General features: G+C 51.0%; 1 protein-coding gene across 8 annotated transcripts in view; it reads left to right on the top strand.

The window, feature by feature from the left end:
• SHANK1 (SH3 and multiple ankyrin repeat domains 1) overlaps positions 1-27,647 on the top strand; it is a 36,873-nt gene continuing 9,226 nt past the window's right edge. The window contains exons 1-11 of one of the 8 annotated variants that reach the window (XR_007246242.1): positions 1-365; positions 6,577-6,659; positions 8,829-8,953; positions 11,704-11,839; positions 12,673-12,756; positions 14,906-14,914; positions 16,685-16,708; positions 16,931-16,987; positions 18,413-18,537; positions 20,238-20,340; positions 21,815-24,299. Coding sequence is in view for 6 of the 8 variants with exons in the window: in XM_048517194.1 (XP_048373151.1) it covers positions 244-365; positions 6,577-6,659; positions 8,829-8,953; positions 11,704-11,839; positions 12,673-12,756; positions 14,906-14,914; positions 16,685-16,708; positions 16,931-16,987; positions 18,413-18,537; positions 20,238-20,340; positions 21,815-24,218 (3,272 nt within the window). In the remaining 2 variants the exon portion in view is untranslated. Of the gene's footprint in view, positions 366-6,576; positions 6,660-8,828; positions 8,954-11,703; positions 11,840-12,672; positions 12,757-14,905; positions 14,915-16,684; positions 16,709-16,930; positions 16,988-18,412; positions 18,538-20,237; positions 20,341-21,814; positions 24,305-27,647 lie in introns of all 8 variants that reach the window. The other 7 variants (XR_007246241.1, XM_048517194.1, XM_048517199.1 and 4 more) reach the window with 7 other exon arrangements.

Genomic DNA, 27,647 nt, shown 5'->3' with positions numbered 1-27,647 from the left:
GGCGGCGTTGGACTGGGGCTCCCGCCGCTGAGCAACCAGGCCGGCCGGCCCTGCCTGTGCCCCCCGCTCCGGTCCGCCTTCCTCCTCCTCCTCCTCTTCCTCCTCCTCCCGCGGTGCCATGATGTGAGCCTGGCGCAGCCTGGCCGCTGCTGCTGCTGGATCCATCCCACCGCGCGCCCCTAGAATGTGGCTGGGCCCCGCGGCGGCAGCGGTGGCGGCGGGGAGCCCGGGATCGGCGGCGCCATGGCCCGCTACGACGCCGGCGGGAGCCCCCCGCAGCAGCAGCAGCAGCAGCAGCAGCCGGCCCTCTCGTCCAGCTGGCCGGCCTTGGGGCCCCGGCGCCGGAGCGTCTGGTACATCTACAGGTACAGCCTCCCTCCCGGCCCGGGCGAGCAGGCTCCCCCCTCCCCTCCCCTCCCCCGCGATCCATTCATGCCTCGGCCGGCGCCCCATTCATCCCTCCGCAGCCCGTTCCCCGCCCGCCATTCATGCAGCCGTTCAGCCCGCCACGCACGACGCCCCCCTTTCCCCAGGCAGCCGGCCATTCAGCCCTGCGCGCGCCCGCCCGGCTTGATGGATGGCGGGATCGCGGGGAGGGGGGGGTGCAGCCAGGGCCCCGGGGGACCAGATCCCGGGCGGGTGCGCGCGTGCCCAGCCCCAGGCGCCGGCCAAGGGGAAGGATGGGCAGAGGGTAGGTGTGCGCGCGCAGTGGGGGGAAATTGGGAGGAGAGGTGTGCGCCTTGTTTGGGGCGGGTGCGCGTCGGTGGGGGCTGCTGCGCGCGTGTGTGCGCACATATGCCTGCCGTGTGTGTGTGTGTGTGTGTGTCTGGCCCTGCACATATGCAGGCGCTGTGCGTGATGCGTGTACGTCTGGTTGTGCATCCAGGGCAACCTAGGCTGTGTGGGGTCGCCGTGCGATCCGGGCATAGGGTTTGGGCCTGGGGATGGGTGCCAAGCGCAGGCAGGGTGGTCTCCCCTCTTCGGGATGGGTGCAAGCATCATTATGCGCGAGAGAGCCTTGAGTGTGCAAAGCGGCGGGGGGGGGGGGATGCTGCAAAGTGCGTCTGGGAAGGCTTGAGTGTGTGGTGTGTGTGTGTGTGTGTGTGCATCTGGGAGTGTGTGTGCCCGTGGCTGGGCATGCATCGGCCGCCATCCGCTGCATGCAGCTTTGGCATTGGTCGGGGCTGCCCAGCTGGGCTGCTTTGCCAAGATCACAGGAGCAAAGGGGTCCCTGGGACAGAAGGCACTATATGTGGATGCTCGTCTGCCTTTCGGTGGCTTGTGTGTATCCTGTTTGCGTGTGTGCGCACTTGTGTGTCGATCAGGAGGTGAGCGCCACACAGATTGTATTCTGCTATGTGGGAGAACCCCAGACCCCCAGCAGCAAGCCTGCGTGGCACCATGTACTCAGTGCTAAACATGTATTAAAATGTGCTTCCTTGTGTGAGGGTGTTTGCTAGATGGGTTGTGCAGTATGCTTGTGTACAGCGTCTGGGTGGAAAGTCTTCCTGTTTATGCATTTTTGTATCCATTTGTATCCCTTTGATGCCAATATACATTTGTGTGCATGGTCTCCGTTGGGCCTTGTGCACGGCCGTTATGCATTTGTTAATCTTTTAACGAGATAGGAATTTGTAAGATATGCTCTGTGCAGGTAGATCTCTTTGGGACGATCTCTGTACGTGCATGCCTACATACAATATAACGAACTGTAGATTTGCAGCCTGTTTTAAATAATCATTTCACATGTGCAATTGAATCGGGATGAAGATTCGGTTTGTTGCATGTTGTAATTGTATGCATGCGGATGTATGTGAGTATATGCCCATAGGCCCACGTCGTCGTGACTTTTCAGTATGTGCAACTTGCTGTCTTCACTGATACATGCATGTCCTGATCAACATATGAACATTTGAGCATATGTACCCATGCGTAGCACTGCTTACATTAGGCACACGTTATCTCGTGCTAAGTGTTTTGCATTGTTCCTAACAGATCCAGTTTGTTTTTGCTTTAAGTGAAAGGCTGAGGGTTGCAAACCCCTTAACGGTGAGCCGCCGTTTGTGACGCTACGGCGTGTCTTGCACGTTGTCCTGGATTGGGGCCTTGAGATTGGGACCCGAAAAAGGGGATTTGACCCAAATCCTTTCTGTAGAGGTCTTGTATAAACGTCTTCCTTGGCAAAGGAAGGCTAGTCTTCCAGTTAGGGGTGACGGACAAGGTCCTGGGCCTCTTGACGCAAGGTTGGTTGGTTTGCTTTTTCAACTTTAACCGATGCAATTAACTTCTTTTCAAGGATGAACTTGCAGTCGCAAAGCAGAATCGGTGTTTGGAATGGGCTGCCACAGGAGGCGGTGATGGCCACTAACCTGGGTAGCTTTAAAAGGGTCTTGGACAGATTTATGGAGGAGAAGCCAATCTATGGCTACCAATCTTGATCCTCCTTGATCTGAGGTTGCAAATGCCTTAGCAGACCAGGTGCTCGGGAGCAGCAGCAGCAGCAGAAGGCCATTGCTTTCACATCCTGCGTGCAAGCTCCACACTGCGAGTAGCAGAGTTCTGGACTAGATGGACTCTGGTCTGATCCAGCAGGCTCGTTCTTATGTTCTTATATGGCATCAAGTTTTCGGATAGGTCCCTTTCCTTTGGAAGCCGGGACTTGGAAGAAACGGAAGACTGACTTTTTTTGTCCTTGGCGGTTGGTTCTGTGCGGATCCCCAGAACTTCCAAGATAGTTCAGGGACGTCGCACGGTGCCGGCTGGGCCTCCAGATATTGCTTCATGTGCCTCTTGTCACGGGAGCATTAAACGCCAGTGTTTGAACAGAACAGAGCTGTATTATGGTCCGACCCGGTTGGTTTATCCAGGATTTTTGGTGCTCTCTGCGAGGGAACTGCACAGAGGAGGAACTAGGGTCAGGACGTGAACTTGTTTGTGTTTTGGAAATACGCGGGATGCTGAGCACCATTCTGTATTAGATGGAAATCGGATTCGTATCTGACGCATGCAAAATGTAGAGGGGCATAAACGAAGAGCGCGCTTGGGCAGGACTTTTTGCTCGGGAGCCCAGCGGGCTCTGCATGGGATGGTGTACGTTTGCTTGGCCCGGTGATGGGAACGCGCTGCGTGCGAAGAAGACTGCCTTCTGTTGCTCCCATTAACCATCTCGGGGTGTCTGTGGTGGCGCCGCGTACCCACGCGTGGGGTGTATTGTTTCCGTTTGATCGTCTGCTGAGCGAATGTGCTCCGGAGAGTTTGGAGTGCCTTCCCAACTGTGTCACGTAGGAGTCACGCACGCCTCTCCTCCTTACACATACGCGAGGGCGCATTATGCTGTGGCCATTGGGGGGTCTTCATTATGTGCCTCGTGCGCCTGGCTGTACATCAAAGCAAGCATTGTGTAGGGTAGCTGTTTGCAGGCCGTAAAAGTCCCCAAACACAATATGGCCACACGAGCCATGCATTGTTGCCCACCGAAGGCTTGGCAGCCATCCTCTCTTATTAGTCCTGGGCGGGCGGTACAATTGGAAGGCTGATTAAGTCCCCCGTCCCTCTCCAAGGACCTCCACAGAGAACTTGCTGCCTTCCTTTGACTTGGTCCTTCACAAGTTGTGCTTGCCTCTTTGTCGAAAGGGTTAGCTGCGCACAATAGAAGGCCTGAGATACAGCGCATGTAACTCAAGATAGGGATCTGTGCCAAGAGGAATAACCTTATGAGGAGCGGATGGTGGCCTGTACAGCATTGGTGCTGGTGGGAAGAAGGCACAGCTCCAAAGGCGAGCATCTGCTCAGCACGCGGAAGGTCGTAGGTTCAACCCCCAACGTCTCCAGTTGTGGGATAGGGTGATAGGTAACTTGAAAGCCCTCAACTGGGAATCTCAGAGATCCACTGCCAGTCTGAGACTACGATACTGGCCTCGATGGACCGAGAGTCTGATTCAGTCTAGGGCAGCTTCACGTGTTCACGTGAAACGCAGCGCTGCTTGCGATCGGTGACAAGAACGGGCGACTCGCCAGCCACGAAGTCTGGGGCCTGCTGCCCTTTCCTCGATCGCTCTGTTGTGCTTTCGTGGAATCATAGAGTCTGGAGAGACCCCAAGGGCCATCAAGTCCAACCCCCTACCATGCAGGAACGCACAATCAAAGCACTCCCGACAGATGGCCTCTCTTTAAAAACCTCCCAAGAAGGAGACTCCACCACACTCTGAGGTCCGTGCGTTCCACTGTTGAACAGCCCTTGCTGTCAGGAAGGGATGCTTCGGTGGGATCTCTTTCCCTGCATCTTGAACCCGTTACTCTGCGTCCTAGTCTCTCTGGAGTAAGCAGTTTCCTTTGCTGCTTCCCTCTACACTGCCGGGCTGAGGGCTGCCTCGGGAACCCTGCTACAGCTGCATTCTTTTCATCCCTCCTCTCAATAGAAATCCTTCTCATTTATGAGCCTGGACACTCTCTGAAACCCTTGTAGCCCTTCGGTGCTGCAGGGAACGGTGGCTGGTGCCAGTTGCTTTTTGCAGTGTCGGAGGCCCTACTGCACTTGCAGCCAGGTTGCCCAACCTGGAAGGGTTTTCTGGAGGATATGTGGTCCTAGGCTGGTACAACCGGTTGGCCCGGGCTCTGTATTTGCACACGCAGTCCTAGAGCAACGGGGGGTCTTTGCGGTGTTGGGCATCACCTGTGCCGGCCCGGTGCAGTGCTGCTGAAGGTAAACGTTGCATTTTATATTGCGGGACTGTTGCTGTGTGTTGCATGCTCTTTATTTATCCCGTGGTAACACTGCTCGTGACGACGACTGTGGAGCGGGTGCTCAGTTTGAAGTGGATGCCTGTGTGACGTTCTCTGTGTTTCGTAGAGAACTGTTCTCTATGGCCCCTCCTCACACCTGCAGAATAATGCACTTTCGGTGCACTTCAGCGCTGGATTTTGCTGTGCGGAATAGCAACATCCCCTTGCAAACAATTGCGAAAGTGGGTTGAAAGTGCATTAAAGGAGCAGCAGTGGCGTAGTGGTTAAGAGCAGGTGCACTCTGATCTGGAGGAACTGGGTTTGATTCCCTGCTCTGCTGCTTGAGCTGTGGAGGCTTATCTGGGGAATTCAGATTAGCCTGTGCACTCCAGCACGTACCAACTAGGTGACCTTGGGCTAGTCACAGTTCTTCTGAGCTCTCTCAGCCCCACCCACCTCACAGGGGTGTTGTGAGGAAGGAAGGGAAAGGAGTTTGTAAGCCCCTTTGAGTCTCCTACAGGAGACAAAGAGGGATATAAATCCAACCTTCTTCTTCATTATCCTGCATATGCAGAAAGGGGTGTAGAATCGTTTCAATACAAGGCTTGAACTCAGGTACAGGGTGCTGCCCAAGCCTGGGTAATGAACACTGTGCAGTGTGTTCTACAGGCAGTGGTTGCGAACCTATGGCACTCCAGATGTTCATGGACTACAATTCCCATCAGTCCCTGCCAGCATGGTCAATTGGTTTATGCCCTATGCCCTAAAGGTAAAGTTCCCCCTTCAGTCGTGTCCAACCCTGGGTTACCACTGCAAGCAGTGTTTCTATAGGCAAGCCTCTTTTGTGGGGTAGTTTGCCATTGCTTTCCCCGGCTATTCTTTACCCCCTAGCTATGAGATAGATACTCATTTACAGACCAAGGAATGGATGGATGGCTGAGTTGACCATGAGCCAGCTGCCAGGATATCTGACCCACATGGGGCTCGAACTCCTGACCATGTGAGTGGCAGTGCAAGCACTTAAGTACTACGCCACTACGCCCTATGCCCTACCAATTGGCCATACCCTACCAATTGGCCATGCTGGCAGGGGCTGATGGGAATTGTAGTCCATGAACATCTGGAGTGCCATAGGTTCGCTACCACGGGGGTAGAGTGTTTACCCTATGCCCTACCATTTTGGGTTATGTGTGTTCGTGTGCACAGCATGTGCAAGACCTCCAGTACCTAACTCCCGTGTAGCAGGAAAGGTTTAGATTTGCATTGCTAAGTACAGCAGAGCCTTGCGGCATTTTCCAACAGAGCAGCGTTCATTTCCTTTTGCAGGGCAACTTTTCAGAGCCTTGCGTCGCCCTGTCCGGTGCTCTGTGCTGAGTTCAGGCTACACGTGCTGGGTTTCAACCGCCAGGGTTTTGTACAGCAATGGGGAGGAAGAGAGGTTTGGAACTCACTGCACGCACGGTGCTATATTTGCCGTCAAAGTAGCGCAGAAACAGTGCATTGCTCAAGTCTTCTGAGTAATCCTGACCCTGTATACAGTGAACATCTTGCAAACTTCCTTCTTGAAGTAATCAAATGTAAACGATATATTTTAATGGCTTTTATGTTTATCAGCTGTAAATTATATTTTTATTATCTTTTTATACTGTGTTTTAAATTTATGCCAATCGAGGCTCATTAATTAATTAGTTCGTTCGTTCATTCATTCATTCATTCATTCATTCATTCATTCATTCATTCATTCATTCATTCATTCAACAGTGTATTGCACACCTGTTATTTTCTGTACGTCAGAAGAGCCTCTGCCTTTGGAACGGGACCGGCCCCTGACATGCCCTGTTGTCTCTTTTGCAGTGACTACATCATTAAAGAGAAGACGGTGCTGCTGCAGAAGAAGGACAACGAAGGATTTGGCTTTGTGCTGAGAGGAGCCAAGGGTGAGGAGGGGAAAGTCTGCACAGTAAGAGGAGGCGTGTGTGGGGATCAAGGGCCAACCATTTTGGTCACCGTTTTCGGGAAGGAGCCAAAGTCTGCTCTGTCTGGTTGTGTCCCTCAGCACTCTCCCCGCGGATGCTGCCTTCTGCTTTGGAGGGCCCTGCTGATTCACCGTCAAACCCCATTAGAAAGTTCTTCACCTGCCTTCACCCCTCAGCCTGGCGTAGTTGTGAATAGGAGCAGAGTCTCCAGTTTGATTCGCCGCTCCTCTACATGAGTGGCGGACTCTGATCCGGAGGACTGGGTTCGATTCCCCACTCGTCCACTTGAAGCTTGCTGGGTGACCTTGGGCCAGTCGCAGTTCTCTCAGAACTCGCTCAGCGCCACCTACCTATAGGTGCCTGCTGCGGAGGAGATTGTAAACCGCTTTGAGACTCCTCTTCTACCACCCTTGTACTGGAGGGGTTAAAAGGCGGGCCCAGGGAGGAATGAATACTGGAAACTCCCGGCTCAAACCATGCCAGAATGGTGTAGCGGTCAGGCACAGATCTGGGAGACCGGGTTCAAATCTCCCATTTTGCCATGGGAGCTCCTCTGGGTGACCTCTGTGACCGGTCTCATTCTTGCAACTAACCAACCTTGCAAGGACAGAGCAGTGTTGTAAGCCACTTTGGTTCCCTGCTGGAAAGAAAAGTAGGGTATCACTATTTAAATTAATAAATAAGTACCAGCCCAATCTGGGAGGGTGGAAGGTTAAATCTACCTATGGAAGTGGCATGGGGCTGCACCAGCAGATTTGCCTTCCCCGGGGCACTTACCTCAGCACGATGCGTAGACGTGGCACAGAGCACCCTGTTGGCGCTCCCGGCCCCCAGCTGCCTCTGCCGGTGTTCCGGGGGTGTTCCAGGGGTGTGGCCGCTGATGGAGCCAACATTAGTCAGTAGCAGGGAGGCTTTTTGTTTGTTTTCTGCCTCCCACACTGCCAAGAAGTAGTGGGGTAGCTCCAAAACAGCTGGGGCTTTGGATTGGGCTGCCGATCATTTCTTGCTCGGGAGTGGACAGGTGGAAGACAGTTTATGCTAAGAAAGAAAGCTCTGTGAGATCCATGTGGTGAATTTGACGAAAGCCAACCCCTTTTTGGATTGTCGGCTTTTAGTAACCGAGAGAGGCAGAGCACAGGCTGTGTTCCAAACTGAGGGCTGCGTTGGGGGCAACATTCATTGCTCTTGACCTGGGGTTCTATATTTTAGTCCAGTGGTTCTCAACCTTCCTAATGCCGTGACCCTTTAATACAGTTCCTCATGTTGTGGTGACCCCCAACCCTAACATTTATCCATTTTACAGATGGAGAACACTGATGCAGAGAGTCTTAGGCGACCCCTGTGAAAGGGTCGGGACCCCCAAAGGGGTCCCGACCCACAGGTTGAGAAGCACTGTTTTAGTCCCAGAGGTGGATGTGAAAGGGATGGGGCTGCCTGTGATTTCACAGGGGAAAAAGGGGGGGGCTTTATCAACCAATATCCAATAGTGTATAGCTGATAAGTTCCAAAACACAGAGATATGTACCGCTATTACACAAGCCTCAGTATAAAGTACACAGTGTGTTTATTGTGCTAGTATGATTTCTAAACATCCACTTATCACTAAACCTAATGGACGACCACTATTTGCTCATGCCTAATTCTAACACGTAACAAATATTTATTACCAAACATGCAACTCTTACTCATAACATACAATGTAGACATACAATTAAATATACAAACGTATAAGAAACCATTAAGGACGTGGAGGTTGGGGGGTGTTAGCCCTTAACTCATCAGTTTGTGAAATCCAATAATAGTGGTAGTCCGTTAGGTTTATGGATAAGTGGATGTTTAGAAATCACACTGGCACAATAAACGCAACGTACACTGTAGGTTGACGCTTGTGTTTTAGCGGGATATATTTTTGTGTTTTAAAGAAAGGGCTTTGTCTGTGCTCAGAGGCAGTAACTTTAGTAATACTTTAAATGCACCCTTGCTTTGAAGAAGGGTTTTGGGTCTGAAATCAACTCTTGCTTGGAGTCGTGGGGAGGGCCCTAGGAAAGGAAGTGCCAGGTAAAACTATAACATCCGAAAATATGACTCCTTTTCCCCAGCGACGTCTCTGACACATATCTCTCCCTACAGCGCAGACCCCCATTGAGGAGTTCACACCCACACCTGCCTTTCCTGCCTTACAGTATCTGGAGTCAGTGGATGAAGGAGGCGTGGCCTGGCGTGCGGGTTTACGCATGGGAGACTTCCTCATTGAGGTAACAGTTTGGCTGGCCCATCTGAAGATCCTTTCGGGACCTTCCTGTGAAGCATCACGCCTATTACAAAGGTTGGGTGTGCTTGGATACACAAGGACTTTAGGGTTGCTGATTCCAGCCTGTGGAAATTCCTTAGAGGGCAGTGCCTCAGGAGAGCAGAGTTCGAGAAGGCGTGGGAACCGAGCAGGGATGGAATGCCATGGAGTCTCTACTCCAAAGCTGCCGTTTCTTCTGCATGATGTAGCAGTTAAGCGCATGGTGTGGTGGTAAAGAGCAGGCAGACTCTAACCTGGAGTACCGGGTTTGATTCCCCATTCCTCCGCATGAGCAGTGAATTTGCAATTTGGAGAACCGGCTTTGTTTCCCCACTCCTACACATGAAACCTGCTGGGTGACCTTGAGCTAGTCACAGTTCTCTCAAAACCCTCTCCGCCCCACCTTCCTCACAAAGAAAGGAAGACAATTGTAAGCTGCTTTGAGACTCTCCTGAAGCAGTGGGAGCAGGGACCCTTTATACTCCAGATAGTTAGTGGACTCACTACTCCTCTTATCAGCCCATGCCAGCATGGCCAATTGACCATGCTGGCAGGGGCTAATGGGAATTGTAGTCCATAACATCCGGAGTGCCAAAGGTTTGCCACCATGGCCTTAAAGGTAGGGGAAAGTGGGGAATGAAAACCAACTCTTCTTCTAGTGGAACTGACTTTGTAGCCTGGAGATCAGTTGTAACTCGGGCAGGAGCCAGCCCTCACCTGGCGTGGCAAATCTGGGGCTTAGTAGAGCCACTGTCCTGGATTCCGGCATTTTAAAATGTAGCCATGCTGTTAGGCGATTGTTCCTGATTACTAGTTTTTGGAGCTTAAATCGCTCTCTGCTGTTTTTCCTCGAAAAATGCACCATGTTACCGTTGGAAATAAATTGTTTTTTTACGAAAATGAAACAAAATTATTTTGATCTCATGTTTAATTGCACCTGCTGTGAATGTGTGGCTTTTCACGGACTCAGCTCCCTTCCCACAAGCAGGCAAATCACTGGACCGTCTTGCTCAAAATTATCTACTCCTGACTATAACTCCGTTCCACAGGAAGAGGATAGTTTGGTCAGTTGAGGTGCAGCAGTTGAAAAAAATGGTATGCCTCCGCATTAGAAAATAGTCCTGAATGAATATGAGAATTATCATTCATTTGTAGACACTGCCTTTGTCAAAACCATTATTTTGTACGTTATGGAACATGATATTTTGATACAAGAGCATTTATGCCGAAATGTATGTTTGATTTCACACGAATGAGGGGATCAGTGTTTAAGCACTTATTTGGTGTACTCTAGGCTAGTGATGGCGAACCTATGGCACGGGTGCCAGAGGTGGCACTCAGAGCCCTCTCTGTGGGCACACGCAGAGTGCCCCCCCCCCCACATCTAGACTGACCTGGGCCGCTGGGCTCAATTATTAGCATTAAACCTAAGACCTAGTTTTGTTAAACCCCACTGATTTTCATGCAAAGAACTAAAGCACAATCCTTTACCTGGGAGTAAGCTCAGTTGCTGGCAATGGGGCTTGCTTTTGAGTAAATCCTCCTAGGGTCGTGACTCACCCATTGGAAGAGTTGCACGGTTGCTTCAAAGCAAAGCCATCAACTACCACCAAACTTACTCCTGAGTAACGCACGCCTCGGAGCCAACCGTTTTTTCTAAACGAAAACCTCAGTATTCGGGTTAAATTGCCGCATTGGCACTTTGTGATAAATCAGTGGGTTTGGGGTTGCAATTTGGGCACTTGGCCTCGAAAAGGTTCACCATCACTGCTCTAGGCTATTGGTTCTCATCCTTTTCCAGCTCATTTCCCTAAAAATGTACCTTCATGTTAGCAAACCTGTTACATAATTTTTCTTCGTGTACCCCCAAATGCACTTACCCCGGGGAGTATCCATACTCCAGGCTGGGAACCACTGCTCTAGGCTGATCCTGTATTGAGCAAGGGGTTGGACTAGATGGCCTGTGTGACCCCTTCCAACTCTATGACCCTTTGAAATCAGCCACTGGGACATTTGGAGCCAGCATAGTGTAGTGGTTAAGAACGGTGGACTCTAATCTGGAGAACTGGGTTCAGTTCCTCACTCCTCTTTGTGAAGCCTGCTGGGTGGCGTTGAGCTAGTCACAGTTCTCTCAGAACTCTCTCAGCCCTGCCTGCCTCACAAGGTGCCTGTTGTGGAGGGGGCGGGGTGTGCAGTTGTAATCTGCCTTGAGACACCTTGTGAGCAGCAGTGGCGTAGGAGGTTAAGAGCTCATGTATCTAATCTGAAGGAACCGGGTTTGCTTCCCAGCTCTGCCGCCTGAGTTGTGGAGGCTTATCTGGGGAATTCAGATTAGCCTGTACACTCCCACGCATGCCAGCTGGGTGACCTTGGGCTAGTCACAGCTTCTAGGAGCTCTCTCAGCCCCACCTACCTCACAGGGTGTTTGTTGTGAGGGGGGAAGGGCAAGGAGATTGTAAGCCCCCTGGAGTCTCCTGCAGGAGAGAAAGGGGGGATATAAATCCAAACTCCTCTTCTTCTTCTTATGACAGAGAAATGCAGGGTATAAAAAGCAACTCCTCTTCTTGCAGGAATTGAGGCATGTCTGTAGAAGGGAGTGAAAGAGAGAGGACTAGAGGCTAGAGGACCTCTGGGGGTCGGACCATAGAGCTGGGGTGCAGCAGCCCTGTCCTGATTCCCGTGTGGCACGAATTCACATTCGGCCCTCTTTTCCAGGTCAATGGACAAAACGTGGTGAAGGTCGGTCACCGGCAGGTTGTCAACATGATCCGACAAGGTGGCAACAACTTGATGGTGAAGGTCGTTATGGTAACCCGAAACCCAGAGATGGAGGAGGCCATGAGGAAGAAAGGTACCCCCAGTGCATTCTGGAAGACATTGTTTCTGACTGTCTGAGCAAGGAGAGATGCAGGAATACGTTCTCTGGTGTGTACAGAACAGTGAGGACCTCCTGTTGAGGTTTTCTAGGGGGGCGGGATTGGGACTTCGAAGCAGGAGTGGTCATTCCTCTGGTGGGACAGTAGGACCATTCAGTTTTAAGGTCCTGATAACGAAGAGTACCAGCTGTGTTCAGTACAAATTGAGTCTTGTAGGCCAGGGAAATGGGAGTCGATCTATGAAAAATGGGAAATGGGAGAAGTCGATCTATGGCTACCAATTTTTATCCTCCGTGATCTGAGATTGCAAATGCCTTAGCAGACCAGGTGCTCGGGAGCAGCAGCAGAAGGCCATTGCTTTCACCTCCTGCACGTGAGCTCCCAAAGGCACCTGGTGGGCCACTGCGAGTAGCAGAGTGCTGGACTAGATGGACTCTGGTCTGATCCAGCAGGCTAGTTCTTATGTTCTTATGTTCTCTTGACCTCATGACTTCTGGGTTCTTTGAGAGGCAGACGGTCCTTAGAAGGATAAGTGTAACAGCTTAACCATAGCCCAGCAGAACTTGATTTACCAAACTGGGTCCAATAAAGGCTACTGAGTACACTACCAGAGTCTGTTTATTGACATCAGACTTCAGACCTGACACCATTGGATTCAAGCAAAGCTGAAGTGAGTTGGTAGGCCAGATATAGGTTTTGGAGAGAAGGGTGGGGCGAAGCAGGTTGGGGGAAAGACCGGTGATGAAGTTTGGAGCCTGATCTCAGAGGCACATCTCCTTTTCCTTTCTTTTCAAAAAAATAACTCTAGCGGCACCGCAGCAAACAAGGCGACTCCCCCCGCCAGCCATCTCCTTGCGCTCCAAATCCATGACATCTGAGCTGGAGGAAATGGGTAAGGGTGATGACGTTTGCTTGTTTCATCTATCTTTAGACTGTCTCTCTATCCTGTAACGTCCTCAAGGTTACCACTGAATATGACACTGGAATAGAGGGAATTGTTCAGGTCACGGTGGGTTACTGATATCATACAATCATAGAATCACAGAGTTGGAAGAGACCCCCAGGTCCATCAAGTCCAACCCCCTGCAATGCAGGAACACACAGTCAAAGCACTCCCAACGTATGTTCATTCAGCCTCTGTTTAAAAAACCTCTGACGAAGGAGACTCCACAACTCTCCGTGGCAGTGAATTCCACTGTTGAACAGCCCTCTAAAGGAGTATGCGCCCTCTAGAGAAGGGGAGGTTGCGCCAAAATTGTAGTGCGGCCAACTGACCCAATAATGAATTGGTATTCATAATCCATATATATTTGGTCATTGACTGTAAATAAAGTCATTGCCTTCTTCTTCTTCTTCTTCTTCTTCTTCTTCTTCTTCTTCTTCTTCTTCTTCTTCTTCTTCTTCTTCTTCTTCTTCTTCTTCTTCTTCTTCTTCTTCTTCTTCTTCTTCTTCTTCTTCTTCTTCTTCTTCTTCTTCTTCTTCTTCTTCCATATCTGATCACTATACAGCTTACCCATCAACTTTCTGTAGTCATTTTGGGGAAAGGCATATTGTTTGGTGTTGACTTCAGTTCTTCCCCTAGCTGCTGTTTATTTACAAAGAGTGTCTTCTGGTATTGTCAAAGGCTTTCACAGCCGGAATCACTAGGATGTTGTGGGTTTTCCTGGTTGTATGGCTGTGTTCCAGTAGCATTTTCTCCTGACGTTTCGCCTGCATCTGAGGGTGGCATCTTCATATCCTCTGACGATGCCAGCCACAGACGTAGGCGAAATGTCAGGAGAAAATACTACTGGAACACAGCCGTACAACCCAGAAAACCCACAACATCCTAGTATCTTCTGGGTCACTACACAATGATCAGGGTTCAAGTCCAAGTACTTGTCACTGCCTTAATGCAGAAGACGTGCAAAGAGATGTGCTAAGCTGTATCTTTTCTGTGCAATGCACTTCTGCTGAATTCACCCAAAACACCCAGAACCTGGATTTTCAAATTGCAGAATTGGAGGGATACCAGCCACCTGATAGCAGATTCAAATGTTCAGCTATCACGAGCCAAACGTAGCTTAGCTTTCAGTGGAGAATGTGTAACCCAAACCATCTAAGGCCCCTTCCGCACATGCAGAATAATGCACTCTCAATCCACTTTGAATGCGCAGCTGCAAAGTGCTTTGAAAGTGAATTGGAAGGGCATTATTCTGCATGCGCGGAGGTTTGTTTCGGCACTAGGAGCGAACCATATTCCAGATGTTACATATTCCCATCAGCCCCTGCCAGCATGGCCAATTGGTAGGAGCTGATGGGAATTGTAGTCCATAACATCTGGAGTGCCAAAGGTTCGCCACCACCGGCCTAAGAGTATGGCTGCAGCTATCTGTGGTTTCCACTTCCACTCATTGGTTGAGAAATCCTAATTCCTGCTGAGGCAGCATGGGCTGGGGAGAAAAGAGTCCGTACAAGCGTGTCCCAGAGAGACCTGTGTGTGAATAGTGCTGTGTTGGGAGGATCCAAGATATGGTGTTCCTTGCAGCCGAACTTGCAGGCATTTATTTATTTATTTATTTTGTAGGCCACTCTCCCTGCACAAGTTGGGCTCAGAGCAACTCACATCATACAATCACAATTAAAACAGAGGGTTGGAGGGTTCTGCCGTGGAACATTGACGGATGTTCTCTTGACCGTTCATCCCCTTCCCCCAGAGGGGACCCCCAAATCTGCCTTTGAATTCTATTTAAACAACAGGTTTGCAGCAGATTTATCTACAATCAGTTGTATCAGATTAAAAATGGGGGTTGGCCCAGTTCTACTTTTTGTGGCTGGCATTCAGAAAATTAAATCCACCCTTTAAAAATCACACACTTTTTTTTTATTCAAATGGCAGAATTTGGAGACGGTAGATAGGCTGTTGAATGGGGAATGTGTGAAACATAAATACAGACCTCTCCAGTCTACAAGTTATTGTTGGGTTTTGCTTCTTCTCCACCGTCTTTCTCTTTTGTCCATCCGCTGCTGCCTGGGATTCCCAAAACCTTGGCTGATCACAGTGGAGAAAGGTGAGCACCGGTTCTCTTTCTGCCTCCTCCCCCGATTGCTCTAGTAATACAACCACTGATTATCAGTGCAAACATACCCTTCCCCCTTTCTCAAAATGAAGACAGAAGGGTTTCATACCCTTTTTGCTTAAGTAACGGCTGCCTGTCCAGATTCCCTGCTGAGGTGTTCTTCTGTGGCCCCTTCCGCACATGCAGAATAACACACTTCCAATCCACTTTCACAATTGTTTGCCAGTGGATTTTGCTATTCCACACAGTAAAATCCAGCTGCAGAGTGCATTGAACGCAAATTGAAAGTGCATTATTCTGCATGTGCGGAAGGGGCCTTTCGGCCTGCGTCCAGTGAGAAGGTTTTCTTTTTCACACCCCCACAGCTGCAAGATAGCAAGAGACAACTCCAGAGCAGGGGTAGGTTTTTCTGTGGCAAGGTTGGCTGTGCCCCAACCCCCAGCACCATCTTTGCTTCCGACGCACACTCCGATCAAAATTCAGCAACTTGGATTTTGCTAAGGAGTTCTGTGTGCATTAGATAGTACTGCTGTGGAAGACACTGCCTTCTTCTTCAGCACTTCTGTTTGCAATTAGGGCCCGTTTGAAACTATGGCTCATTCCGCACATGCAGAATAATTCACTTTCAAACTGCTTCCAGTTCTCTTTGAAGCTGTGCGGAATGGCAAAATCCACTTGCAAACCGTTGTGAAAGTGGTTTGAAAATGCATTATTTTGCGTGTGCGGAAGGGACCTGAGGGACTGGAACAAACGGAAGTGCGAATTGAAGAGGAGTAGCAGAGGCTCTCTAGCACACATGGGATTTGATTATAGGACTCCAGCTAATATTGCTCTCTGGGTCCCTTGTTTTTTCACATGCGTTTTTTAGATCACCTGGCAAAATATTTGTTTGATGCTTCGTTTTCCCCCCCAGCACTTTAGGGAAGGAAAGTTAATGCTGACATAGGGACACCATGGATTTGTAGTTGGCTATGGGTCAATTAGCGAACAACACTTCACTCCTACCCGACTGAGGAAGAAAGTGGGTTGTAGGACTAAGGCCCCTTCCGCACTTGTAGAATAATTCATTTTCAATCCACTTTCACGATTGTCTGAAAGTGCATTTTGCTACTCTGCACAGCTGCAAAGTGGATTGAAAGTGCATTACTCTGCATGTGTGGAAGGGCCCCACCAATCAGCGCTGCCGCCAGGTTTTATCTAAGAAGAAAAGACAATTGCTTCCTGGTCGGCTGGTCCTTGCGTCAATCAACAGTGAACACAACCCTGCATCAAGAAGAGCAGGGAGGTGGTTTTGTGGTTGACGTAGGATCTGGCCAGCCAGCATTGAGCAGGCCTGGCTTTTGCTAAAACCCAAAATTCAGGCCCCTTTCCCACATGCAGAATAATCCACTTTCAATCCACTTTCAATCCACTTTGAAGCTGTGCGGAATCGCAAAATGCACTTTCAAACAATTGTGAAAGTGGATTGAAAGTGCATTATTCTGCATGTGCGGAAGGGGCCTGAGTCCGGGGTGGGGGTGGGGGATAAGTTATTTGTGCACATATTGCCGGGAATGCAGCAGCCTCAGTAATGAAGTTGTACAAACCTGTATACGCCATTGGCACACAAGTGCCCCTCCCGCCTGAATCTGCCCCTTCACCTGATCCCTTTTGCCATGCCAAAGTGGAAAAGGTGTTCTAGGCCTCCTTCCCAGCTGCCCGCTCCCCAAATGTCAAGGTGCTAATTTATCCCCCTCTTGCTATCTCCCTCCCACTGTTCAGTCTCCCCATGGAAGAAGAAAGCAGGTGAGTCTCATACATTCCTCACCTCTCCACACCTGCCTGCTCCTTTCTCATTGCCACCTATACCCCACCCCACCCCTCCACTCTGCACTCTTTCACTGATGCTCCCATCCGCCACCCCCATTGCCCTCCGTGCAGACAGCCACAAACCAGTTCTCCCCCTGACACCCCATCACTGATCCACCCCCACACCCCCGTTATCCTCCCCTCCTGTCGTCTCTGCAGATTACGAGCCAGCGATGGGCCCTGACAAGAAGCGGACGGTCTATCAGATGGCTTTGAGTGAGTAAGAAAGATGTGCTTTGCCAACTTGTTACAGTAGGTGGGACAGGTCAGAACAAAGTCTAGGCTAGGGAGTTAGGACTCAACTCTGTGTGGTGTAGTGGTTAAGAGCCAGCGTGGTGCAGTGGTTAAGAGCAGGTGGATTCTTATCTGGAGAACCGGGTTCGATTCCCCACTCCTCCACCTGAGTGGCTTATCTGGTGAACCAGATGTGTTTCCGCACTCCTACATTCCTGCTGGGTGACCTTGGGCTAGTCACAGTTCTTTGGAACTCTCTCAGCCCCACCTACCTTACAAGGTGTCTGTTGTGGGGAGAGGAAGGGAAAGGAGCTTGTAAGTCCCCTTACAGGAGAGAAAGGTGAGGTATAAATCCAAACTCCTCCTCCTCCTCCTCCTACTACTACTACTACTCTTCTTCTTCTGCCTGCTAGTTGCTAGGGTTCTTGTAGACTGTGCTGGTCTAAGTAGACCTTGGTCTGACTGTTTAAGGGATTTTGTTCTACTCAATGACACGTGAAGTCTTCCATCTTTGAAAGGCTGCAGAATTATCTGAGCGGAGTTGGGTGCCCTCACTTGCTCTTCATCAAGAGAATTGCTCTTGGAAGAGAAGTTTTCTGAGCTTGGCCTTACTGTTTTTCGCTATACATTTAAAACATGTTGTTGAACTAGGGGCATTCTAAAAACTTTTAAAAGCATCTTTTAGACAGCTAAACAATTTAAGGTAGTCAGTGACCTGGCACAGTCATTAGGGAATTAAGTACCTAAAAGGTCAAGAAATTGTTTAAAGACCGCTAAATATCAAAAACACATGCATTTTATCCCAGTTAAAATCATCTACACTTGTAAAAGACCCATAACAGCCTACCTTATACATCCAATACCACAATTACAGTACACCGAACTGTCCAGTGAGGCCCTTAAAAACAGACATATTTCAGCCAGCTGGCCTTCCTTAGTGGCCAAAAGCAATACAATAATACTGGCCTTCCTCAGTGGTCAAAAGTAATACAATAATACTGGCCTTCCTCAGTGGCCAAAAGTAATACAATAATACTGGCCTTCCTCAGTGGTCAAAAGTAATACAATAATACTGGCCTTCCTCAGTGGTCAAAAGTAATACAATAAAACTGACCTTCCTCAGTGGTCAAAAGTAATACAATAATACTGGCCTTCCTCAGTGGCCAAAAGTAATACAATAATACTGGCCTTCCTCAGTGGCCAAAAGTATTACAATAATACTGACCTTCCTCAGTGGTCAAAAGTAATACAATAATACACTGTTTAGCTGCCAGGAGATTCATCTAGTCTGGAGCAAGTTAAACTAGTCAGGGGTTGGGAGGGGGGGGGCAGAGTATCCTCTTTCTAGGGACCATAATGGAATGCTTCCATTCTTGTCCCCCTTATTTCTCTGTCTTCCCGTTACAGACAAACTGGATGAGATCCTGGCTGCAGCTCAACAGACCATCAGCGTGGGGGACGGGTGTGGAAGTGCAGGGCTTCCTTCCTTGGGGAAATCCCGGGGCACCGCCAAGGGTTATTTCTCCTCTGAGGTAGGAAAAAGACAACCAAATACACATTAGTCTTTAAAAAGATGCAGAAGGGGACAAACCTATCGTTTTGTTATCCTGTTGAATTTTCTTATTTTAAAAAAAGTCAGCTTTCAAAAGGAGACTGCTCCTTTCTTTCCTATCCATCCTGGGGCAATTTCCACAGGACAGAATTTCACAGCATACTAGATGTTGGAGACTTTGGACCTTATTTGTGGACTCCGTCACAGCCGTAGGTCACTTGCTTTTTCCCCTGCTTGCATGTGCTCTGTTACCACTCTGTCCAAATCATATTGTGGTGCAGGATGAGCTCCAGGATTCCCCACCACCCAAAGTTGTTATCCTGAGCCACAAGAGTGCAGGAAAGGAAGTATTTGGCCCGTGATGGAAGGCCAGGTGAAGCCCGCTAACTACTTTTCCACAGACCTGTTCTGTTCTGGAAAGGCTGGTGTTTGTTTAGAACCTTTCAAGAGCAGGAACATTGCATGGAGGAAAAGACAACCCCCAGGTACATTCAGAAGGGGGGGTTGGGGTTCCACTGTGTGGACTCTGAGAGCCAGCGTGGTGTATTGGTTAAGAGCAAGCAGATTCTAATCTGGAGAACCGGGTTTGATTCCACATTCCTCCACCTGAGTGGCGGAGGCTTATCTGGTGAACCAGATGTGTTTCCACAGTCTTGCATTTGTGCTGGGTGACCTTGGGCTAGTCACTGTTCTCTCAGAACTCTCTTGTATCATATTGTACTGTATATTTAAATTATATATCGCCCTCCCCGAAAGGCTCTCACCCCACCTACCTCACGAGGTGTCTGTTATGGAGAGAGGAAGGGAAAGGAGCTTGTAAGCCACCTTGAGTCTGCTTACAGGAGAGAAAGGTGGAGTATAAGTCCAAACTCTTCTTCTTCTTATGAAATTTAACCCTCAGGGGTCTGCAACCTGTGGCTCTCCAGATGTTCATGGCAGGGGCTGATGGGAATTGTAGTCCATGAACATCTGGAGAGCCGCAGGTTGCAGACCCCTGCCTTAGCTAGATCTGGTTGCTGTTTGTAAGAAACGAAGAGTGGTCTAACTCTCCCCTCACAGTAAGTTCCTTCAAGAAGTTATAGACAGCAGCATAACGATTCCCCTGCCCTCCTTGATGCCTCCTCCCTAAATTGCATTGAAGGAACGTTCAGCATTTTTTCTGCAGGAGAAGGAGCATCATTTCAGAACGGAGCTTCACTTGCAGCACGCTGTGGTCGCCTGTGCAGAAGGGTTTTTGGTGACCCGGAATTTGGATTCCTGACTCAATTTGCAACCACTTCAGCTCAGACCAGGAAAACAGAGGGGCATTCCAAGGTGGCCCTCCCCCCAGCCCTGTGGTGGCGAACCTTTGGCACTCCAGATGTTGTGGACTACAATTCCCATCACCCCCATCCAGCATGGCCAATTGGCTGATGGGAATTGTAGGGGTAGGGGCTGATGGGAATTGTTGTCCATAACATCTGGAGTGCCAAAGGTTCGCCACCACTGCCCCAGTCTATTTCACCTGCAATTATGATCCACCTTTCAGGATCGTGGTGCTTACAGAGCAATGTACAAGCAGCTACTTTTAAAAAGACACCATGGAAATACGTATCAGTTGTCATTTTGTTATGTCTGTATATACCCATGCCCTTTTTTTTTTGGCCTTCCTTATCAGTGCTCTGTTTCTTCTTTCTTCAGCCCAGTTTTGACCAGCACCGCCTTGGCCAAACCAGTTACGAGCGCCCGTCATACTTACCAGCCAGTCACCCACCGGGAATGATGCTCCGCCAGAAATCTATCGGTGAGACGGGATCTGGAGGGAAATAGACTTCAGGCTGAGACTGAACAGCAAGGAGAGCCAGCATGGTGTGGTGGTGAAGAGCAGGTGGATTCTAATCTGGAGAACCGGGTTTGATTCCCCACTCCTCCACCTGAGTGGCGGAGGCTTATCTGGTGGACCAGATGCGTTTCCGCACTCCTACGTCCCTGCTGGGCGACCTTGGGCTAGTCACAGTTCTCTCAGAACTCTCAGCCCCAACTACCTCACCAGGTGTCTGTTGTGGGGAGAAGAAGGGAAAGGAGCTTGTAAGCCACCTTGAGTCTCCTTGCAGGAGAGAAAGGTGGGGTATAAATCCAAACTCCTCTTCTTCTTCTCTTCAACGGGAAAGCCAATTCTTCCTCCAGTTCTCTAGGGAGAGAAGTCGAGGGTGCCGTGGCCTAGTTATTTTGTGGAACTACGGTTAACACACAATACTCCCATTGCTTACAATGCTTATCCATTGGCCCTCACTGCGAAGAAGTCTTTTGTTCCCTTGTGCGCAACAGATCAGTGTCGAGAAAAGGTTTCTCTGTGGGATGAAGTGATTGTGGCACAGCTGATAGGTTGACATCAGAGAGGCTTCTGGTGCTAGAAGGAAGTTTGAATGGGAAGAGCCAGGAGAGAAGAAAGGCTTCTGTTTGATTAGTCAACAACAGGATGGCGCCTAAAGTTGCCTTATGCTAAATTGGAGCACAAAACACAACAAAAGGGTATAGTGTAAAGTGGTACCTAGGCTCAGTGGCATATCTGCCAGAGGGACATTGACCCTGGGCACCACCCATTAGATCACGTGGCAGGCCCGCAGCAGGCTCCTGGCCCTCGGCCCGGCCCCACCAGGCTGCTCCTCCAGTCCCGTCGCCCTCCTCAGCATCCATTCTAAGCCATGAGTGCGTATTTATTAAACAGCATGCAAAGTGAAGACAGGCAGATCTGCAAACAACACAGCGCAGCTCTCGAGGTCCTCTTAAGAGAATTGTCTACTGAGAGAGCAGGTCTCAAATACCAATTTTATGAACAGTGTCCCGAGAGTCCAAATTCACATGAGCTCCCTGTTGAATACTCGTTTCATGATGCCAGTCCGCTTCCTCAACATAATTTTCCAGGTTGCCCACAATATTCCAGGATCACAATCTTTTGGATATACGTACTGCTCAGGTGATTAGTATCTGAGACCTGCTCTCTCATCAGTGAATCTCTTCGAGGACATTAAGAGCTGCTCTGTGTCCTATGCTAAGTTGGACCACTCGTCGACCTTTCGTATTGTCGTATTGTCGATTCTGATGAATATCTGCTTTTGAAAGTCTCAAACAGCAAAGGGCATTTTCTGCCAGTGATACCTGAGATCTGGAGGTGACAACGGGGGAGATCTCTGGCATGCAGAGCACGTGCCTTACTGTTGAGCTGTGGCTCCTCGCGAAGAATATTCCGTGATGATAGCTTTTATTTCCTTCCACAGGAGCCGCTGAGGATGAGAAGCCCTACCTCACTCCCCCTCCTATGAAGTTTAGCCGTAGCCTTTCAGTCCCTGGTTCCGACGACATCCCCCCACCTCCTACCACCTCCCCACCCGAGCCCCCATACAGCACGCCCCCCTCAGCATCCGGACGTGTGACCCCCTCAGCCCGCTCCACCTTCAACCCCAGCGCTGAAGCCAAGCTGTATTCAGCTTCCCTCCACCAGGAGTCGTACGAGCCTCCCTCCCGCCCCAGCGCGCGCGACAAGATTTCCCTTTACCGCCAAGAATCTGAGCAGGGGGCCGAGGGATCCACCGCCCGTGGCTGGCGAGGCCACACGCCTGACCTCCGCTACTACAACCTGCCCCCGCGGGCGACCAACACCGCCATGTACGTTCCCACCAAACCCATGCGCAGGAAGGGACCGCTGGTCAAGCAGACCAAAGTGGAGGATGAGCAGCGTCAGCAGCAAGGTGCCGCTGCCTCTCAGATGCAGGCGTCCTCTGCACAGGCCCCGTCGTCTGCCCTGCCCGAGAAGAGCTCCATCCCCATCCCCACCATAATAATCAAAGCCCCCTCGACCAGCAGCAGCGGACGCAGCAGCCAAGGGAGCAGCATGGAGGCAGAGAGTCAGCCGGAACCCGCAGTGCCTGTGCCGTCGCTGCAGCTCCACAACAGCATGGATTTCACAAGCCAGTTTGGAGCCGCCTTGGTCGGGGCCGCCCGACGGGACCGTGAATGGTACAGCGAGGCCCGCCGCAAGTCGGCTCTCTTCCTCTCCACCGAGCAGCCGGACAGCGAGGCCCAGCAGACACCCATGCCCCGTCTCCGCCACTCCAAATCCATCGATGAAGGCATGTTCTCCAGCGAGCCATACATCCAGCTGAACATGGTGCCCGGCTACGGCAGTTCCAGCGGTGCCAGGAGCACCTCTGCTTACCTCCAGTCTCGCACCGCTAAAGCGTATGGGGCCAGCACCACCAGCGCCTTCACCTCGGTGTGCTCCAGTTTCCTGCCACAGCTGCAGCCACATCCCGCGCCTCTCATTCACCCACTGACTGGCAAGATTTTAGATCCCAGCTCCCCCCTGGGGCTGGCGTTAGTGGCTCGCGAGCGGGCACTGAAAGAGTCCCAGTCCCAGCAGGAGAGTCGAGAGGATCGGCATTCGCGTCCGTCCTCGCCGAGGTTCGGCGATGCTCCGAAAACTCCCGAATCCCCCGGCAGCTCACTACTGCGCCTCTGGGGGACTTCAGAGCAGCAGCAGCAGCGGCCTGCCTCTCCACGGAAAGACCTAGAGAGCCCTCGGCGTCCGTCCCCCGAACAGCCCCCTCCGACCCCTACCAAAGCAGCTCCTTGGGAGAAAACCCCCGAGGAAGGGGAGAAGCTGGAGCTCCACGTGCGTTTTGTGGAGAACTGCCGTCCAATGGAGGAGGAGGAGGAGAGGGTCCGCGAAGGGGGGAAAGTTGAGGTGGCTGCGCCGCCACCACCCCAAGAGCGCGTTGCAGAGGAAAACGGGCTGCCTCTGCTTGTGTTGCCCCCTCCTGCCCCTTCCATTGACGTGGACGATGAGTTTGTCTTCACTGAGCCGCTCCCGCCACCCCTCGAGTTCTCCAACAGCTTTGATAAGCCCGAGTCTCCTCCCAAAGCTACCAATGAACTACCCCCAGCAGGGGCCCCTCCGGCCCCTCCCGCTGCTCCTTCCACCTTAGACTCCACGGCCTCCAGTTTGACCTCCTATGACAGTGAGGTGGCCACCTTGACCCAATCCGGAACAGCAGAAACCAAGGAAGCCCCCCACGTCAACTTCTCTTCCGTTGTGTCGTCCATCGCCATCCCCGCAGCGGAGGCCCCCGAAGCCGTGACCGACTCCGGCATCGAGGAAGTGGACAGCCGCAGCAGCAGCGACCACCACTTGGAGACCATCAGCAGCGTCTCCACGCTCTCCAGTATGTCCGGGGAAGGCACGGAACTCTTGGACACCTACATCACTTATCTGGACGGGCAGGTGTTCGGGGGAAGCGGCGCGGGAAGCGGGGGCGGCGCCGAGAAGAGCCCACTGCAAACCAAGCTGCGCTCTCGGCCGTTCCCGGGCCGCTTGCCGGTGGCCACCCCCACCAGCTCCACCATCTCAGTTTCAGCCTGTACTGAGAACATGTTCGCCCTCACACCAGCCCCGCCCTACCACCAGCAGCCAGCCGCCGCCGAGCCAGGTAAAGAGCTGCAGCGGAAATCTCCGACGCTGCCGTGGGAGGAGCCCAAGGCCACGCCCATCTCCACCATGAAGGCCAGCATCATCAGCGAGCTCAGCACCAAGCTGCAGCAGATGGGCGGGGTGTCGTGGTCGCGGCCGCCTGACGCAGTGGCTCCCTTTGGTTCCGAGCGGCCCAGCTCCCTACAGAGGCAAAGGTATTAGGCGGCTGAAGCAGGAGGAGGAGGAGGAACAGGAAGCAGGAAGCCAGCTCCGTGCATGCTGCATCTCGTGTTTCAGTTGGGTTTGTCTCCTTTTCTCATTCTCCCGTCGATGCTTGCTTTTTTTATGATTTCGTTTTTTACCATCATTACATTGTCCGGTGTGTTGGCAAGTGCCGGGGAAGGAAAGGCCACGCCCACAGCACTTCATGTTTCATGCGCAGGGGGGGTGGGGGAGGCCGTTTTGGTGGCTCTGCTTTCTGCATATATCTGCATTCACATGCTGTCCGCTCTGGGTATGCCCCCCAGTTGTGGGCATGTGTCACACAGATCAACTTCCCCGCCAGGTGCACCCTTGGACCTTCCTCTCCATTCATATCCCAAACTGTGCAGAGACTCCAAAGGCATGTGCACATATGTTCATGTACACAAAGCGGTGTGTGACAAGTCCTTGCTCTCTTGTCTCCTTGCTTAGGCCCCTTCCTCACGTGCAGAATAAGGCACTTTCAATCCACTTTCAACGCACTTTGCAGCTGGATTTTACTGTGCAGAATAGCAAAATCCACTTGCAAACAATTGTGAAAGTGGATTGAAAGTGCCTTATTCTGGATGCACTTTCAATCCACTTTCAACGCACTTTGCAGCTGGATTTTACTGTGCGGAATAGCAAAATCCACTTGCAAACAATTGTGGAAGTGGATTGAAAGTGCATTATTCTGCATGTGTGGGAGGAACCTGGGTCATGGGAAGCAATGGCTCAGCTTGGGCCTCTCATGTGCCCTTAGCCCATAGGTGTCAAACTCACGGCCCTCCAGATGTTATGGACTACAGTTCCCATCATCCCCTGCCAGCATGATGCTGGCAGGGGATGATGGGAACTGTAGTCCATAACATCTGGAGGGCCGCGAGTTTGACACCTGTGCCTTAGCCGAATGAGTTTTATGCAATGGACAGAATTAGAGTTTGCTCATTGTCCCTTAACCCAGTCAGTCTCCACACCTGGAAGAAGGTGGCACCTGGTCATGTGCTCTGATTGGGAAAAGAGGAGTCAGGATCGGTTTCCTCTCCCAATTAGCAAAATTGGCCCAGAAAAGTCTCACAGTCAGCTACTCAGAGTGTTCCATACCAAGGTTGAGTCCTCCACTTCAGAGAACTGTGTGCTAGGACCAGCGAGGAAGTCCTGTTACGGACCTCTTTTTTGCAACGGGTTCCCGTTTTCAAAGGGATTCCTCCTGTCGGCGGAATATCGCGAACCTTGTGAAACAGGAAGCTTATCTCAGACCTTCGCTTTCGCGGCCTGAGAGAAGGAACCGTGTATTGTTGATTTCTCGTTTCAGTTTGAGATGGCTGGTGACCAAAATGGCTGGTGACCTAAAAGAGAGCCAGCGTGGTGTAGTGGTTGAGAGCAGGTGGATTCTAATCTGGAGAACCGGGTTTGATTCCCCACTCCTCCACCTGAGTGGCAGAGGCTTATCTGGTGAACCAGATGTGTTTCCGCACTCCTACATTCCTGCTGGGTGACCTTGGGCTAGTCACAATTCTTCGGAGCTCTCTCAGCCCCACCTAACTCACAAGGTGTCTGTTGTGGGGAGAGGAAGGGAAAGGAGCTTGTGAGCCACCTTGAGTCTCCTTACAGGAGAGAAAGGTGGGGTATAAATACAAACTCCTCCTCCTCCTCCTCTTCTTTTTCTTCTTCTTCAAAATAGACTTTTTGTTTAGAGCAGATATGCATGGTTTGTGTCCCGCCAATCTGAACAGAGCTCAGCACTGTGACTTATAAGGCATTTGAAAGCCCTACTCTTTCTAGGCAGGTGGCAAAAACATGGCTTGCGCCCTGGCAGAGCTGTGCTTGCTTTTGCAGATTGTAAATTGCGCAGGTCTGCGTTGGAATAATTGGACTTAGGCCCTTTCCGCACATGCAGAATAATGCACTTTCAATCCACCTTCAACGCACTTTGCAGCTGGATTTTATGGTACAGAATAGCAAAATCCAGTTGCAAACAATTGCGAAAGTGGATTGAAAGTGCAGCATGTGCAGAAGGGGCCTTAGAATGGGCACTTCCTTTGAAAAGGGGATCCCGTCTGGTGCAGTGGCCTTCCAGTTCCTTGCCGGGGAATCTTTTCTGCCCAGATCGATCTGCTTTAGAGCCGCATGGTTATCTGTGTGAAGCTTCTTTGGTCACTTGGTCCATTAATTTCAACATTTTCTACCCTTGTCTGGCAGCAGCTGTCCAAGATCTTGGAGAGAGAAAGCTTTTTCTGTTTAAACTGCAAAGGCCAGTATCTGACCCTGGGATCTTCCGTGTACAAAGTGTGTGTCCTGCCGCTAAGCCTATGTCCTTCCCCGCCCCCCGCCCCCCACACCCTCCAAAAAAAAACTGAGCAGCTTAGACTTCCCGATAATTTCAGAACATAACCCAAGTCTCTGTCAGCACTCAGGACTTTGGGGCTTGACAAAGCAGGGGCTAAACTTGAGACTGAAGCTGCTTGTGGTGTACGCTCTTGTCACCAAGTTATGCATCCGTACATTTTTGGTTCAGGGTTCTGCAGGGTGTGTTCTCAGCAGCGGCTGAGAATCGGGAGCAGCAGTGGCATAGTGGTTAAGAACAGGCGCACTCTAATCTGGAAAACCGGGTTTGATTCCCCACTCTGCCACTTGAGCTGTGGAGGCTTATCTGGTGAACCCGGTTAGCTTGTGCACTCCAACACACGCCAGCTGGGTGACCTTGGGCTAGTCACAGTCCTTCGGAGCTCTCTCAGCCCCACCCACCTCACAGGGAGTTTGTTGCGGGGGGGGAGAAGGGAAAGGAGATTGTGAGCCCCTTTGAGTCTCCTTACAGGAGAGAAAGGGGGATATAAATCCAAACAGGAGGAGCAGCAGTGGCGTAGGAGGTTAAGAGCTTGTGTATCTAATCTGGAGGAACCGGGTTTGATTCCCAGCTCTGCCGCCTGAGCTGTGGAGGCTTATCTGGGGAATTCAGATTAGCCTGTACACTCCCACACACGCCAGCTGGGTGACCTTGGGCTAGTCACAGCTCCTCGGAGCTCTCTCAGCCCCACCTACCTCACAGGGTGTTTGTTGTGAGGGGGGAAGGGCAAGGAGTTTGTCAGCCCCTTTGAGTCTCCTGCAGGAGAGAAAGGGGGGATATAAATCCAAACTCCTCTTCTTCTTCTTCTTCAAGCTCTTCTTCTTCTTCTTCATGCATGCTCTGAGTTTCCCCAAGTTTTTAGCGAAGATCTCGAGGACTTGCCAGCAACTCTCAGAGTTAATGACTGACCAACCTGCTTTTAAGGGAGGTTTGTCTGCCATTATTGATCTCTGAAATGAGGATTCCTTGATGGGGTTTCAGGAAAGCCACTGATCCAAATGGGTTACACTTTGAGAATCTTTGTCTTTGAGGCTTCCTGGAAAAGGAGCAGTGTACG

Source organism: Sphaerodactylus townsendi, linkage group LG15 (assembly GCF_021028975.2).
Source record: "Sphaerodactylus townsendi isolate TG3544 linkage group LG15, MPM_Stown_v2.3, whole genome shotgun sequence".
Classification (NCBI taxonomy): Eukaryota; Metazoa; Chordata; class Lepidosauria; order Squamata; family Sphaerodactylidae; genus Sphaerodactylus; species Sphaerodactylus townsendi.
Note: the sequence above shows the minus strand (reverse complement) of the source record. Positions and strands in the feature narration are given on the sequence as shown.